At 55.6% G+C, this 17,153-nt stretch overlaps 1 protein-coding gene across 1 annotated transcript in view; it reads left to right on the top strand.

Moving 5' to 3' along the window:
• Positions 1–1,550: 1,550 nt before the first annotated feature.
• The window catches only part of LDB3 (LIM domain binding 3), a 59,325-nt gene continuing 43,722 nt past the window's right edge, over positions 1,551–17,153 (top strand). Inside the window, exons 1-5 of the mRNA XM_043476193.1 lie at positions 1,551–1,681; positions 1,785–1,904; positions 5,709–5,718; positions 11,479–11,616; positions 12,094–12,169. Of these exons, the coding sequence (XP_043332128.1) occupies positions 1,582–1,681; positions 1,785–1,904; positions 5,709–5,718; positions 11,479–11,616; positions 12,094–12,169 (444 nt within the window). The 5' untranslated portion in view covers positions 1,551–1,581. The remainder of the gene's footprint in view (positions 1,682–1,784; positions 1,905–5,708; positions 5,719–11,478; positions 11,617–12,093; positions 12,170–17,153) is intronic.

The raw sequence follows: 17,153 nt of genomic DNA, 5'->3' as shown, positions 1-17,153 counted from the left end.
GAAGGAGATAAAGCTGGAATCAGGGATGGATGGGATGGGACCTGGGGGAGGGGCAGGGGATGGGACGGGGGAGGTTGGAGTGCTGGCCATGAGCTGCTGGACTCCTGGGCCAGGCCTGGGCAGGGAGGACAGCTGGGCAGCATGACATGGAGCAGAAGAGGTGGTGAAATGGGGGAAAGAACACAGGTCCCTCACTGGCTTCTTCCACTTGATATTTCTGTGACCTTGGGCAAGTTACCAAATGCCCCTGTGAAGTGGGGACTCCTTCTTGCCATTCATTTTGTATGTGCTAGGCCCAGAGTGTGAGGTTGGGTGCTGGCAGCTGGGAAATTACCCACACCCAGTCTTCCTCTGAGTCCTCAGGGCCCAGCTCAGGCTAGAGCTCTCCAAGAGGGCAGAGAACAGCCAGCCCAGTTGCCTTCTCTGAGCTTTGGTTTCCAGAGCAGAGAACTAGGTGGGGGGCCTTGATCTACCTCCAGACTATGTTGAGCCTGAGGTCTCTTCTGAGAAAGGGCTTCTACAGGTATCTTGGCTCAAAGAGCACACTGGCAGGAGGCCTGAGGGGTCTAGGCCCCCATCTAGAACACACTGTCTCTGGGTTATGGGCTGACCACATCACACACATTTTCCCTTTCCTGCCCCTTCTGGCCCCTTGCCCCAGCAGCTGAGCAAATGGCCTCTCCTCCCCTCCTCCCTGGCCCCTGCCATTCCGGCGCAAAGGGCACGGGGGCCTGGCGTGCGACACTGGCAGCTGGTGCTTTCCACGCTGCTGTCAAGTTTTCCAGAGCACAAATGAGACAGGAGAGCCAAGAATAACTGTTGGGCCCCCAGAGGGTCTGGAGGGTGTGGGGCCTGTCCCAGACCTGCTTCCAGACCCCGTGCTAAGGGGACCTTTCAGCAGGCAGGGCCTCCCCAGTTCCAGGCTTGAGCATCAAGAGGTACTGCCACTACTGGGCGGAACCTGTTATCTGGCACAAATCCCCATAGGGATGAGCTCAGGCTCCAGTCTGGCCTGGGTCTACCTGTGTGACCTTGGGGAAGTTAGCTAACCTCTCTCTGAGCCTTGGTCCCTGGAGGACAAGTGGCAGCCTCTCAGAATCTGAGAGGATAATGGTGTGGAGGGCCCAGAGCTGAGCTTGGCTGTGCCCAGAGCTGCTGCTATTACTATTACTGTTCTGATGGGGTTGGACATTTCTGGGCCCTGAAGTTGTCGTTTCTCTTGGGGATGAGAGGATAAGCGGACAACTTCAGGGTCTTCTCCAGGGATCACAGGGCTGCAAACACCCAAGTCACAAAGCCCTTGGCCACGGGAGCTTAGCCATGGTCTTCTGGGCAAGAGAGTGAGTACAGCAGGCAGAGAGTGTAGCTGGGCAGACCAGGCTCTCTAGAGGGCAGAGGAGCAAGGAGAGGAGAGCAGGGAGGCAGAGCATTATCACTAACCGCCCAGGCCCCTCTCCTGCCCCCTGGGGGGTACTGGGAGCTGGACAACCCTCCCCAGGGGCTATATTAGCCGCGTGAGTCACGGTGGACCCGCTGGGAGGCTGAGGGCGGGCGGGCACAGTATAGGGTTACAGTCCATTTATGGGCGCAGCGGAGGGCAGATATCAGTGTCGATGGCATTCGTTCCCAGCTATTCTTAGGAGCCTCTCAGGAGCTCCACACAGCCCAGCCGGGCAGCAAGGCACGGAGCAGGCAAGGCCGAGGGTCGGGGGCTGGGGCTGAGGTCTGGACTGGGGAGGCAGGGGGCACGAGCGTCCTCTCACTCCCCTCTTCTCTGTCCGCAGAGGCCGCCGGCGTCAGCGCCAGCATGTCTTACAGCGTGACCCTGACGGGGCCTGGGCCCTGGGGCTTCCGCCTGCAGGGGGGCAAGGACTTCAACATGCCGCTCACCATCTCCCGGGTGAGTGTGCATGGCCCGCAGCCTACCACCCGTGGGGGCGGGGCATGCTAGAAGGAGGGTGTGTGCGTCCATCCGTCCATCTGTCTGTCCTCCCTGAGGCTCTTGGAAAGCAGAGCACACTTTCCTGGTCTGGGGGCTGGGACTGGACCTAACCTGATCCTGCCTGCCCCAGGCCCCTGGTCTCTGCCACAGCTGTTGCCCACCTGGGTTTGCTAGCCTATTAAGAGTATGAAACACAGGCAAGCGGCTGGTGTTTTGAGTAGAGCAGGAAATGCTAAGTTTGCAAGCAGGCAGGTAAACAGACAGCATAGCACCTTCCTAAGCCCTTCTCCAGGTGGGCTGGGGTACACCCAAGCCTGGAGCATCTGCCTGGAAGTAGGCCGCGGCTTTGGGGAGCGAGCGCTCCTATCATGGAGAGAACAGGTGACAGACTGCTGACCTTGGCTGTCCTGCAGTCAGGGCTCGGAGCTGGGCTGGGCTCATAACTGGTCTCCCACACCCACTCCATCCCAGATCTGAGATAACAGCCCTCTTTTCCCCCTGCCTCCCTGGGCCTGCTGGGGGAACTCCCACTGGTTGGCTTCATGGAGCTGGGCCTTCCTCCCCTGCTGGAGCACCTAGCCATTCACTTACAGCTGCTCTGCCTGCTGGTCTCACGTCTGGTTCCCCATGCTCATCTGGGGAAATGGACTGTGTGTCCTGCAGTGCCTGTGGCCAGGGGACAGCACTGCCTGATGGGGAAGTCAGAGATCTTTGGAGATTGTCTGAGAAACCTTATTGCCCAGCTGGAGACACTGAAGTCCAGAGAAGCAAGAAACTAGATCTGCTTGAGGCAAAGCTATCTGTAAGACGGAACTTTGTTTTAACCACTGCTGTGTCCCTGGTACCTAGACCAGTACCTAGGGGCTCAGGCAACACTTGTCAAGTAAAGGGAAGTCCAACAGAGCGGGGCTGAAGCAGAGCTATGCTCACAGTGAACTGTGAAATGTTCCAGGGCAAAGATAACCCCTGCCTGGTGGGGTATGTCCAAGGCCGAGCCCCAGCAGTGCTGGTGTGGGCACAAGGGCACAGGCTGAGGCCCCAGGCTGTCACTGGAGGGTGATGGATGGGCAGGGGTGTCTGGGTCACTGCCCACCTGGAGACAGGGAGACTTCTCCAGGGCAGAGGAAACTTGCCTTGGGCCTAGGGTTGGGGTGAGGGAGATTAGGGGGGTGGCACTGAAGTGGGTAGCCAGGAGAGGCCTGAAAGGTGCTTGGCAGAGGGGCAGGGAGCCAGTGTCCCCACTGGAGGCACAATCCTGGCTGTGGAACCTAATGTGGACACTTGGAGGGATACTGAAATGGAAAACCCCACTCAGGGGTGGCTATGGGAGACTCACAAGAGCAAAAGAGGCTATACTTCTCTGGGGTGCTGGCCTGGCTCTAATGCAGGGAAAAGGCACTGTCTCCATCCTTCTGTTGGAGGTCTGGCTTATTCTCACCTGAGTCTCCAGGCCCCCTGCCCTGGAGATGGCATGGTCCCACGTATTAAAGAACACCTAGAGATGCACACACTCTGTCTGATGATATGGTGACACATGGGCATTTGAGCCCCAGTGGACACACCCCCCTTCTCCCCCAGAACCCTGCACAGCTCCCCACCCCCTGGTTGCAGGTCTCCTCCTTGTACAAAGCAGGACCATCGACTCTCATGAGTCTGCCAGCTTCCCACAACCTGAGACAGCCCAGCTCTCCCTCAGTGCTACCATGCCCAAGGCCTGGTCCCAACCCCATCCATGCGAACGGATATTAGCCCTCCCAGCTCAGTGGCACCCAGGATAGCCAATGACTTCACCCGGGGTCTATGCGCCACCTGGCCCCAGCCAGCCCAGGGCTTAAATTGCAGCACAGAGGCCTTAAGCTAGACAGCAGGAAGAATGTCCTCACTGTAGGCAGGGGATGTATTGGGATGTACTAGGGCCAATGATTAGGGGGTACTTTTAAAAATAGAACGCTCAGCTCAGGCAGACCATCGGGGGATGGGCCTCTCAGCTCCCTTCAGGGGCATGCCCCAAATCACCAAGGCCATGAAACATGCAGGGCTGGGTGCTGGGGCCTTCCCAGGGCTTGGAGCCTTTTGATAAATCCTCTGGTCAGCCGCTGATACCCTGAGTTTGGGCGTCCTGGTCTCAGCGCAGGCCTTGGAATACAAAGCCCTACCCTCCCAACAGGACTGTGCTATTTCCTGCTGGGGCACTTAAGGTCCTTCTGCAGCAGAAACTTCTTCCCTAAGGGAACAAGGCCAGAGCTCTCTGGAAGAATCCTATTCCCACTGCAGCCCTGACCCACTTCCCATAGAGGGGCAATAGATGTCCTGACCTGAGTCTTTGCAAAAAACAAGGCAATAGTGGTGTATGGCGGTGGGGGGATAGGCAAACGCAGGGCCAGCTCATTCTCAGCAGGGGCACACACACTATAACCCTGAGGCCTGTGGTCCCTCGGACAGGGCCAGGATGGGCATCTCACTTCAGAGCCAGACTAACTGAGGTTCAAACTTGCTCACCCGCTCCTGTATCCTTGGTAACCCCTAACTCCCGTGGTTACAACCTCATCCTCTGGCTAGGGACTCATAGAAAAGCCCCAAGTAGGGCCCGTCTCTGCTGCATCTCCTCCTGTAAGAAGGCTGGCCGCCTGCAGCCTGAGTAGTAGCTCCCGTACCCACCCCATTTTGCCCACCAGCCCCACAGAATCAACCTTGGAGCAATAAGAGCCCCTCAAGTCCTCCCTTCCGTGAGAGTCTCAGCCTAAGGACCCACAGAGAAATGGGTTCAGGAGAGAGGCTCAGAGGGTGGAGGGGAAATGCCTTTATTTATCCTGGACAGGTGCGGCTGGGCCTGCAACATGAGCTGCCCTCTCACCCCCACCCTCCCCCAACCCCAACCAGTTCTCCAGGAAGTGGGGGAGGGGTGGGAGCAGAGAGGGAGAAATTCCAAAGACCCAGCCCCAATACCTGAGCCGCTAGGCCAAGGCTAGGGCCACGGTCTGGGACTTGCCTCCTGGTGCGTGTTGCAGTCCTTGACTTTATGGCAGAGACGTTAAGATTTTGTTTGGCTCTGCTACTCACAGCTGGGTCACCTTAGAAAAGTCAGTTCACCTGCTCAGCCTCAGTTTTCTCATCTGTAAAATGGGGCTAATGCATCAGTGAAAGCACACATGTGAGAGTGCTTTCTAATATACACTTATGAAAATACACCTGTTTTTCCTCATGGGCTGCTTGTGAGGATGGGGGAGCTGAGCCTGGGCCCAGGGAGGTCCTGTCTCTCTGCTCCAAGGCTGCCACTCCTTAGAGCCTCACCCACCCATCCAGCAGGCTCACCTGGAGCACCTGCCCAGTGGCCTCCGCCCCTTTGCTGAGCTCCGTCCCAGTATTCATCAGATTCTCTTGGCTACGGTGGGGTGGACGGAGGGTCCCCAGGGACGGGAAGGAGGACAGGCTGAAGCTATTCTGGGGCAACCACGCCGACGATTCCTGGAATTTTAAGGTCGCGGTGCTGTTTCTCGGGCAGCACCTAGCAGTGCTGACAGCCGAGCTGTTTATAGCTACGCTGAAGGTCAGGCAAGCCTCCGGAGGGCTGCCGCGGGGCTGGCAGGGTCTTCCCAAAGGAACGGATGGGAATGGGGACAATAAACTGACAGAGGCCACTGCAGGGAAATGCACATGTAGAGGTCGCCAGGCCAGATTCTCTCCCAGCATGCTCCCTCTCCCTGGTGCTCAGAGCTGTTCCTGACCCCGGGAGGGCCCCGAAGAAAGTGGGTATGAGGCTGGCTAGGTCCTGGGGAGTGGGCCTTCTGAGGTCCTGGGCTAGGACGCAGGACAAGGGCAACTTTACTGGCAGCCCCCAGGGCTCCTTGGGCTGAAAGCGTGGGAGAGGAGCGAATGTGAGGAGAGTGGAGCTTCCTGGGTGAGGCCTGCTAGGTTTGCTGGGGCAGCCCTCCCGCCTGAGAGATGTCTCCCCAGTTCCCTGAACCTTCCTCTCATCCAGGGGCTAGCCATGATTGCAAAGGCCCCCACCCAGGGCCCGCCTGTTCCCAAATACAGCATCTCTGTGCCTTTGAAGCCCGGATCCACCTCTTCCCAAGAACCATCCTAAGTGGCATGAAGTGGACTTTGCCATGTCCCAGGGCTCTTGGGGACCCACTGCGTAACATTCTTGACATAGAACTGTGGGATAAGAGGAGAGACTCAGAAGGCCAGTAAAGTGTGTGGCCAGCTGGAAAAGGGACCAGTGACCCCTGGTTTTGGCACAGGGAGGTCACTGGTATGTGTGGAGTGGTGGGGGCCAAAGTCAGATGGCTGACGCGAGGGGGATGAGAGACTGCAGACGCAGGGCCATCGGGTCACTCTTGGGAGAAGCCTGGCGGTGAGGACAGGGAGACATGGCAAGGACTGACTGGGGCGGCTAAGGCATGAACAGGGAGAGGTTGTTTCTTTTAAGTCTTAAGTTTTTTTAGAGCAGCTTTAAGTTCATAGCAACATTAAGAGGAAGATATGGGGATTTCTCCTATCCCACGCCCTGCCCCCCACACATACATGCACAGCCTCTCTCATTACCAACATCCCCCACCAGAGTGTACATATATTATAACCAATGAAGCTACACTGACATGTCATTATTACAGAGAACAAATAGTTTACATTAGAGTTCACGCTTGGCGTGTACATTTTATGGTTTTGGAGCAATGTATTCTGACATGTATCTAGCATTATAGTATCATAGAGAGTATGTTCACTTCCCTAAAAATCCTCTGTGTAAGGAGAGGCTTTTTAAGCACAGATAAGACTCTGGTGCTCTCTCTCTTTTTTTTTATCAGCCAGGGTGGAGTTGGAGAGCAGGACCATGGGAAGACAGAAGTGAGAGAGTGAGGGATGGAGGCCCCAGGGGAAGCCAGATGGAAAGGGAGCAGAGCGTGGCCTGACAGTAATTTAATCACACAATGTAAAATGCACTTAGGGCTCTATGGAAATCCCCGGGGGTGTCAGCCTTAGTGGGGGTGTCAGGAGGAGGTGCTGGAAGTTGCACAGCCCACAGCATCCACTGCCTGCCCTGTCCCCCTGTTCCTTGCCACACCTACACTGGTAGGTCTAGATGGAAAAGAAGGCACGGCCTATCTGGCTTTTAACACTGGGAGTGATGTCCAGGAACCTCTGTGGAGCCCAAGGGCTCCCTCTGATACCAGGAAGCTGGGGAAATAGGAGCCAGGCGCAGGGATAGGTCAGAGCCTCAGCCGGCATCTTGCTTTCCTGGGGCCCTGGAGAGGACTTCTCTCTCCTCCAGCTGATGCTCGGGCCCTTCTAAGGATAGAAGGCTGGCTCAGAACTGATCAGGGCTGGGCCCTCACATACCACCTTCTGCCAGCTCCAGAACTTGTTTCCTGTAGAGCCGGAGGCTGCAGCCTCCCAGACTCCAACTCCTGCACACCCCAGGGCAAGGGGCCGGGGGCAGCACCCACATCTCCTCCTTCAGGAGCTTCCCTGAAACTTTCTCAGCTCTGCATTGTCCTTGTATAATATGCCATTTAATGATGAAATCCTCACCAGAATCCCGGGAGAACAGAATCGTTGCTGTCTTTACACAGAGGGCATGGAGGTGGGTGCTGCAACCTCAGGTCTGGCTCAGACCAAAGTCCGTGCTCTTTGCTCTGCTGCTTCCCCCAGGCACCTGAAGGTCATGGGCACTACAGTTGCTCCCTGGCACCAGCTGTCCTTGTGCCCACTCTGGGGTGCCCTAAACTATGGCCCAGCAAGGAGGAAACACTCCTGTGGGCTGGGTGGCAATCTTGGCCTCTAAACACCTAGAGCCTATCCTAGATGCTTCTGAGACAGAACCCCGGTCCTGGAGCTCTGCCTATGGCTGGGTTCCCCCACTGAGAGCTGGCTGGAGACTGGAGAAGTTGAAAAGTGAAATGAGGATGAAATAATCATTACAAAGAGCTTTTCAAATTCTCCAAGGGGGCTAGGAAAACTTTAAAGAAAAAAATATATATATCCTTCAAGGATTTAGCAGCTTTGGGTCTTTTCTGGGACAAGGAAAGTAGAGGGAGGGGGCTAGGGAGTCAGACAAGAGATACATGGGTGCCTCATGCCTGGACTGTACTCTCCACATTCCTTGGGCTCTGTGAGATGGTTCAAGGGTGGCCCTGCCCTTCTGCTGGGCAGAATGCTCCTTGGGCAGACCTGAGGGACAACCTCCTTAGGGTCCCTGTCTCCACACTGCCTTCTTCTCTAAGGAGACCTGGGCAGAACTAGCAGAGCACTTTCCTACAAGAGGATTATAGCATCCTCCACCCACCAGCCTGAGAGGTCTTGAACCCTGCTCAGGGCAGCCAAAGGTCAGGCCAACTGAGCCCTGATGAACAGACACAGGTGCAGAGAGAGAGGCGCCAGGGGCAGGCTGGAGCCAGCTAGGCGGCTCTCCTCAGGGAGTTTGGCTCTTGACCAGGCCCAGGGGAGGCTGGGCTCTTCCCCAGGAATCACTTCAGTCCATTACCTGAGGATGAGGGGGAGCCAGGCCATGTCAGGCAAGGGGAAGGTGGGAGCCCTTTGGGAAGGTATTGTGTTAGCGACCCAGGCTTGAGGGAGAAAGATGTCCTCAAGGCATCGTGGAAGGGAGGGCATTCCAGATGGCCGTGGTTCGTTCCAGCTGATCTGGCCCCAGCATCTCTTGGATGTCATTCTGGTGTCCTTGTTCACACTTGTCCATGATCTCCTGGATACAGATCTGGTCCTGCCTGGCAGGCATCACTTCTGTAGGCATAAGGCCCCCTCCTCTGGGGTCTGTACCTACCCTTCCCGGGAGCTCCCTGTTGCAGGATGATGGCCCCCTTCTCTGTAGATTCATAGAAGTATCTGGGGGAGCCCTGCGTTGAGAAGTCCCAACACAGGAGTGTCCTGCTGTGGGGGAGCTCTGTGGGCAGTCCACTAAGACAGCAGAGGCATTGCATAGTTTACCCTGAATAGGAGCATGCTGGCGTCTGCTACTTTCTCTGAAGTGCTTCAAATATGATATAGATTGATGGATGGTGAGAGGGATGGACACATGACCAGCAGGTTGAGTGAAATGCTACAGTGGAACCACAGCAGCGGGCATTTGAGTTTTCACTGTAGAATTAGTTCCTCCTTTCTGTATTCAAAGTGAAGAAAGTGAAGTTGCTCAGTCATGTCCAACTCTGAGACACCATGGACAGTAGCCTACCAGGCTCCTCTATCCACCAGATTTTCTAGGCAAGAGTATTGGAGTGGGTTGCCATTTCCTTCCTCCAGGGGATCTTCCTGACCCAGGGATCGAACCCAGGTCTCCCGCATTGCAGGCAGATGCTTTACTGTCTGAGCTACCAGGGATGCCCTTCTGTGTTCAAAGGTGTCTATAATAAAATGCCAGGAAGAGCAGAGGTCTGAATGTGAAGCTAGAAGGTATAGGGGAAGGTAACTTTCTTGCAGGACAGGCCTGGCTGGGCAACTCAGCTTGCCCTTAGGAGTCCCCTCTCAGTCTAGAAAGTGTTTTGCTTTTCTTTGATATCTTTTTTTTTACCCTTTGTTCAACCATTTAAATCAAAGGGAACAACAAACTCCTGTCACTAGTAGAGGCTCTGCATGGCCATTGATTTGGGACTAAAGGCGACATGTGTTTTGAGACAGTCCAGGTGGTTCAAGACATCCCTATGGGAGCCTGGAGAGCAGGTGGGACTTGGCAAACTGGATAATGTGGCTTCCTGACAATTAAGGCATTTGTTTTTCTGTTGTCCTTGCCTCATCTCAGCAGATTCTGGGAGTGGTGAGGAGGTTGCTCTGGGCACAAGGTGGCCAGTGTTTAAGAAGGTACCACAGTTCTTGTGTCTGAAATGGCAAGACAATGGCAATTAGCAAGAACTCGCCTAGATTTGCTATAATCCCTGAGTTAACACATATGGTTTCTGGCCTACCCTAGAGCCCATCTAGGAATGGGTTGAGGGCTGGTGACTGCAGAGCCATTCATAGCGGCTTAGCAGTAGGTTTCCATCCATGTCTGAAGTCCAGAATCTGGCCAGAGTTCCATGAAGCCTGGTATCCAGGGACAGTCCCCAGGTCCTCTTAGGGCTCCTTCTAGGATGGTCCCCAAGCCTGGCCAGATAATGGCTTCTGCCAATGTTAGAAGCCAGCCTTGTCCTTGGGGTATAGCCAGAAAGGTGACTAGGATGTGCCCAGAGAAGCCAAGAGGCCTGGCTGGTGGGCATGTCGGGGAAAAAGAGCCAAGGGACACCCTCCAGGCACAGCTCACTGCGGGGGTGACTCCCAGGGTCTCCTCTTTCCTATGATGTCACTGGAGGCAAGGCCTGCCTGGCATCCCATGTGATGTCACAGGGGGCTTCCTGATGATGTCATGGGGGTCAGGTTACAAAGTTATTCTATGTAATGTCAGCAGGGGGTGGAGTCAGAGTCTCCACAACATCCCATGAGACACTTTTAGAAGAGAAGCTTCATGACACTGTGTATAATGTCACTAGGGACTGGTCACAAAGCTATTTTAGGTGATGTCACCAGGCCCTCCAGAATTTCACATTTCATGTGATGTTACTGTAGGGGAGGCCATCGTGACATTCAGGGTGGTATTACTGGGGGGCTGAACATGCAGAATTTGGCATGGTGTGTGATGTCATTGGGAGTAGAGTCTCAGCCATCTCAGCATCACAAGTAATATCCCTGGGAGTGCAACCTTCCTGATATTACATGTGATATTCATGGGATGGCGTATGCATGTTATCCTGCGTGATCACACTGGGGGGGGCCCCCCAGACTCTAATATTCTGTAATGTCACTAGAGTGCAAGATTTGGGAGCTGGCCTCTGGAAATATGAAGCCAACCACAGAGCATTGAGCTCCATGTTCCAGCTGACCTTGTTCCCCCAGGCAGGCTGACACTCTGCCAGCCTTCTCTGTACACCTGTCATGGTAGAGCACTAGGTACTTAGGATGCTATTGTGAGGATGCATTTGGCCTGCCTGCTGGCCTGGCAGCATCTGAGTTCTTCTGGAGCCTGGAAACATGCCATGGGTTTTCAGGGTACAGATGCTATAGTAGGCTAATTGGTGTAACAAACAACCCCCAGATCTCTTGCAAAAGTTTCTCATTCATTCAACATCCAATTCAGTGCTCCTTAATCATCCTTCCTCCAAGCAGTGACTCCAGGATCCAAGTCCCTTCCAGTTAGTGGCTTGACTGGTCTCCTCTGGGTCCTTTATATCCAGTCAGCTGACAAACAGAGAGAATTGAGGATGGCAAGATGACTGCTAGGGGCAGGCCCGGAAGTGATGTGCGTTGCTTTAAGCTACATTCCACTAGCCAGAGCTAGTCTCATGATCACACTCAGATACAAAGCACCAAGAAATATGTCAGTTTTGTGGCAAGAAGAGGAAGCAGGCTTGGTGGCTACAGTGAATGAAAGACAAAATGGCAAGCCTCTACTGAATGATTCCCTGGTGATTCTTCTCTGAGGACTGTCCCATCCTCAGGTCACCCTTCTATGCTTACCCTCCATTTGCTATCCTCTCAGATCACGCCGGCAGCAAGGCCGCACAGTCCCAGCTCAGCCAGGGTGACCTTGTGGTGGCCATTGACGGCGTCAACACAGATACCATGACCCACCTGGAGGCCCAGAACAAGATCAAGTCTGCCAGCTACAACCTGAGTCTCACACTGCAGAAGTAGGTGGGAGCTCTCCAGAGCAGAGAATGGAGCCTGGGTGTGGGCACCAGATATCCCGGGGAGAGGAGCTGTCCAGCATGGGCCAAGCCTTGTGCTACCAGACTGCACCGGGAAGTGAGGACAGCCCCTGGGCCAGAGTAAGGACAGGCCCAAGGCATCAAGCACCACCGTGTCTGTGCCTCACTTTACAGAGGAGCTCATAGAGGGTGGGGCACGGGGCTGCCAGAGTGTGGGCAGCTGGGCCTGGAGGCCAGGGTCTTCCCTGCTTTCTCTGCCACAGGCAGCCTCCCTGGGACTTGGCAGAGGCCCATGGCTGCTAAGTACCCAAGAGACGTGACTTTCCATGCTGGTCAGGCTCAGGGGACACCCAGTCTCCCTGGGTTTCAGACGTTCTCCCCTCACCGACCCTGCCCAGGTGGGTGCTCTGGGCCCCGAGAACAACTGTCTTCACCTGTTCCTATTTCTGGCTTTTCCAGGTCGAAGCGCCCCATTCCCATCTCCACGGCAGCGCCCCCGGTCCAGTCCCCTCTGCCAGTGATCCCCCACCAGAAGGTAGGTGCTGACTCTGGGTGGCAGGCTCCACTTTCAGCCGTGGTTCCTGGAGTGCAGCCCTGGCCTGCCTACCTGAACTTCTGCTGGCCCCACTCAGGCGGGGTGGTGGAATCAGTGGCAGAGCTGGGGCAGGCCCCCGGAGAGATGCGTTCGAGCTCTGACACAATGCTGATTTCGTGATAATGTAGGGGTCTCCACCTGGGTGCTTAGCCAATATCTGTGCCTCACAGTTGGGCTGATGGGAAATCTACTTAGTCCATAGCATTTTCAGGGAAGGGACAAGTCAAGTAGGGACAAATCCCTACTTGTCCCTCCCAGTCAAGTAGGGACAAGTGTCCAGAAGGCTCTGACCCTCATGCTCCTGAGGGCACTAGCAGGGGGCTGACTCTGGCATGAAGCCAAGGCCCCAGTTTGAGTCAGTCACTCCAAGAAAAGCTCTCAGCCGTGGGGGATCTTCTGCCCCTCAGGGTTTCTCCTCTGTCACAGGCACTCTCCCTCCCGTTTTCCTTTCTCCCCCCAGTTGCCTGCCCCTTGGCTTCCTTCACAGCTCAGTTGGTAAAGAATTCACCTGCAGTGCAGGAGACCCCAGTTTGATTCCTGGATTGGGAAGATCCCCAGGAGAAGGGATAGGTTACCCACTCCAGGATTCTTGGGCTTTCCTTGTGGCTTAGCCGGTAAAGAATCTGCCTGCCATGCGGGAGATCTGGGTTTGATCCCTGAGTTGGAAAGATCCCCTGGAGAAGGGAAAGGTTACCCACTCTAGTATTCTGGCTGGAGAATTCCATGGACTGTAAAGTCCATGGAGTCGCAAAGAGTCAGAGAACTGAACCACTTTCACTGTGAGCTACTTTTGTACTGCACTCAGGGCTGCCTGGCAGGCTACAGTCCACAGGGTCGCAAAGAGTTGGACATGACTGAGCGACTAAGCATGTACTGTACTCAAGGGCTTCCCAGGTGGTGCTAGAGGTGAAGAACCTGCCTACCTTGCCTCCTGCAGGAGACAAGAGATGTGGGTTTGATCCCTGGGTTGGAAAGATCCCCCGGAGAAGGAATTGGCAACCCACTCCAGTGTTCTTGCCTGGAGAATTCCATGGACAGAGGAGCCTGGGGGGTCACAGAGTCGGACACGGCTGAAGCTACTTAGCACACATGCATGTACTGCACTCAGAAGTGCTGGTGAGGCCCAGAGGCAGGCACACCTCACCCGCTTGCCCCAGGCCCCTTCCTGGCTCCCTCTAAGCAGCTCAATCCAGAGGGACCGAGAGCCCAGGAGGCCCACCCCACCACTCCTACAGGCCCACACACTCCCACCACTCTCCACCCACCCACCTGAATGACCTCATACTGACCCTGTCAGTCCACAAGGGCAGAGTGGGTGATGGGCGGGGTGGGGAGAAGAGGCAAGAAGAGGATAACGGGGGTCTGGGGTGGGCGATAGATTGAGGAAGTGGGCAGAGTGCTTCTCAGGAGAAGCTGCAGAGGCAGCCCAAGGGAACCAAATGTCAGCCCCGCTCCCCCTTCAGTTTCCCCTCGGCACGTCTGCCCTGCCTATTCACCACCAGCCCAGGAGGCTCCGTCTCACTGGCCATGTGCAGCATTGCAGAGTGGGGTCACAGAGCAAGGGGCAGAGCTGTGCTCACCAGGTGTCCTCATACAGGGGAAGGGGGAACAGATGTAGGCTAGAGGGGTCTCCCCCCAGCTCCCTGAGACCACAGCACCCCTACCTCCAGTCCCATAGGCAGGCTGGCTTGGCCTAGCTTTCTGTGTGGGGCTTTACATTTTGTCTAGTGTGATGATAGCATCAGGGCCAGGAGCCATATACCTCACCCTGCTTTTTTTTTAGAAAACTCTTCTTTTCCAGGTGTCTGGGCTGTCTCCCTACCCCGAACTCAGTGCAGTGGGCTGCAGGCGGCAGGGTGGTGGGCTGCTGGGCGCTGGCACTAACCCCTCTATTTCAGGTCCACGTGGAAGTGCTGGGCGGGCGTGGCCTCTAACAGCTCTTTTCTCTCTCCCCTGCATGGCGCTGCCCTGGGCCAGGACCCTGCTCTGGACACGATCAGCAGCCTGGCAGCACCCAGCCCCCACCCCGAGGCGAGGGCCGGCCCGGGCACCCCAGGCACCCCGGAGCTCGGGCAGACCTTTAGCTCTTCCTTCTCTCAGACCTCCGTCTTCTCCTCACACATGGAGGCCTCTGACCCCGGCCCTCCCCGGGGCAGCCCTGGGGCCAAGATCAGCCTGGAGGGGGCCCTGGACTCACTCAGCCCGAAAGCCCCACTGGGCTCGAGCCAGCCAAGGCAGTATAACAACCCCATTGGCCTGTACTCGGCAGAGACCCTGAGGGAGATGGCTCAGATGTATCAGATGAGCCGCCGAGGGAAGGCCTCAGGTGCTGGACTCCTAGGAGGGTAGGTAACGGGCACACAGCTCTCTGCTGGTGGTCAGGGGCCACCTGGGTCCTCAGTGCTCATAGAGGCCTGATCAGGTTAGAGTGGGGAACTGGTCTCATTGCGGCCAGCTCCAAGCCCATGAGGCAGCACAGGCTAAAAGCCCTGAAAGTAATCAGCCTATTGACACTTGCCCTCATTACTTTACGCAAGCCAGCGTGGTATGTCAGATTTTGCAGACAGGGAAACTGAGGCTCAGAGAAGGTTAGGGTCCAGTTGTCTAACTACTAAGTGGTTGAGTTGGGCCTGAATGCAAGAGACTCGGACTCCCAAAACTTTGACATCAGGTCACCCACCATGACAGGACAAAGCCTGTCCTAAAACCTCCAAGAACTCTGGGGCCAGGGGATACACTCATCCCACCCCTCTGGGAGCTCTGAGGGTTAGGAAGGCAAGTTCTCTAGGTCTGGTAGTGTTCTGGGAAGGCTGCCTGGAGGAGGGAGCACCTGAGCTGGGTACAGAGATTGGGCAATGGGGTGAGGGGAGTGGTTGGCAGGACCAACTCTGACTAGGGTGGGAAAGCAAGGGAGCAGGACTCTGAGGAGAAAGGAGCCATGCAGGAGAACAGCATGCCACCCCCTGGCCCCCGAGGTCTAGCTGATGGGACTCTTGGTGCATAGAAATTTAAAAAAACCTAGAGCTGCATGGGCACTGTGGAGAGGTTGAGGGAAGGGAGCTGCCAAGCAGAGCATGCATTAGCTGCCAAGCCCGGCACCTTTGTTATCTCATTATAATTTCTCCCATGGCCCCATGCAATTGCTGTCATCATCTCTGGGCTGGAGGCAGAGCAGGCTGAGTCAAGGCATATGGCCCAGTGGTTAGGGGTTCAGGGCTCTTCCATGAGACTGTTCATACACCTGGACTATGGGGAGGACTGAAGGAGACAACACGTGTAGTGCTGAGCTCCGTTCTGGCACACTCTCTACATGCTACCTGGCATCATTGCCTGGAGTCACACAGCAGGTACATTGATGAGTCAGCCTGGCAATCTGGGTCAGTTTGATCCAAGCCCACACCCTTCCTGTGACCTTGCTGCAGACGGTACCTGTACTCCACCTACTTGCTCCTTCCCTGGGGATCTCCAGCTTCCCCAGAGCCCCGAGCTCTTTCTGGGATTCCGAGTGAAGCTGGGAGATTCATAGTCTGAGCACTTGGATCCTGGCTTCCCTGGACCAAGGTGGCAAAGCTGTAGAACCCCAGGCCTTTTCTAGTAAAGGGCTTCTGCTAGGAGGCTGAGGGAAAGACAGAGTAGAAGTTGCGCCCTTCTCCTGCCTTGAGAAGGCTGGCAGGTCCTCCTGGTCCTCTTTGGGACTAGCCCCCCAGCAGACCAGGAGGTCTGACCTCCCTCCAGCCTGACCCAGGAGGTCAGGCTCTGGTGGATCTAAAACTCCATGGGGCCCACCTGCAGTGATGGTAAGGTCTCTGCTCACTGAACCATCCATGGAGGTTGGGGGCTGATTAACAGTCCATATGCTTTGTCTAACACAACTCTCAGCAACTTCAGAGGTAGGCATCCCTCATTTGATAACTGGGAAGTAGAAGCCCAGAGAGAGCAAGTCATTTGCCCAAGGTCACACAGCTATTGAGTGGCAGACAGGACTGGCAATCATGTCGGTCTGACTTCTCCCCACATGGAGACAGGGGCCTACCTGCCTGCCCCACTCCTGCTTCTCATGACTCCCGAGGTGCCCTCCCATTGGTGCAGTGGCTTCTCAGAACCTGACAACTATCAAATTATTACTTGGCACTCAGAGCAGCAGGGCACAAGAGTATCTTTGAAGAAAAAATGGGCTAGAGAGGGAGTGCATGCCTCATTTAAGGCAAAAGCTGATGCTACGGCCCCAGCAGGAAGGTTGGGGCCTCTGACCAGGGGTAGCCGAGGGCCAAGGCCACCACTTTTTGCTGTGTCTAACTGCTCACGGGAGACAGGGTTGGCAAATGCTAAGCCCTATGTCTGTTCATTGCATACTTAACCCATGCTGAGGGTTTTACATTCAGGCTTCTGTTCATTCTGCGGTGGGCACCAGCCTCTCAATTTTATGAATAAGGAGACGGAGGCTAAGTCAGGTAAGTAACTTGTTCAGAGTCATAGCACTAGGAAGAGGAAAGGTCAGGATTTGAATTCTATCCTGTCTGGCTCCACAAGGAAGCTCCTTCTCATACTCTCTGGGCAACCTGCAAGGTGATTCCTTGGCAACTTGTATCCCCGTAGGAGGAATGGAGAGGAACAGAGTGGGTGCAAGGACAGCGGGGCCTGCAGCCCCTGCTCCTCATCCTCTCTGGGGCTGGTACTGAAGAGCAGTGTCCCTCAGGCCAGTAGATGCAAGGGGCCCCCTCCCCAGGGTGGTCACAGCTTTGGCTCATTCTCCCCAAGACCTGGGTGCTCCTCTCTGAGCTATGTCTGCTGCAGGCATCCCAGCCTCCAGGTTCTCAGGTGAAAGTTAAGCCCCCGGGGGCTAAACAAGGAACTGGCTACATGGGTGGGGAAGGGCAGAAGCCTCCCCTGAGGCCAACACTGCCCTCTACAGGGGACACTGGGC

Source organism: Cervus canadensis, chromosome 8 (assembly GCF_019320065.1).
Source record: "Cervus canadensis isolate Bull #8, Minnesota chromosome 8, ASM1932006v1, whole genome shotgun sequence".
Lineage (NCBI taxonomy): Eukaryota > Metazoa > Chordata > Mammalia > Artiodactyla > Cervidae > Cervus > Cervus canadensis.
This window is presented reverse-complemented; position numbering and strand designations above follow the sequence as displayed.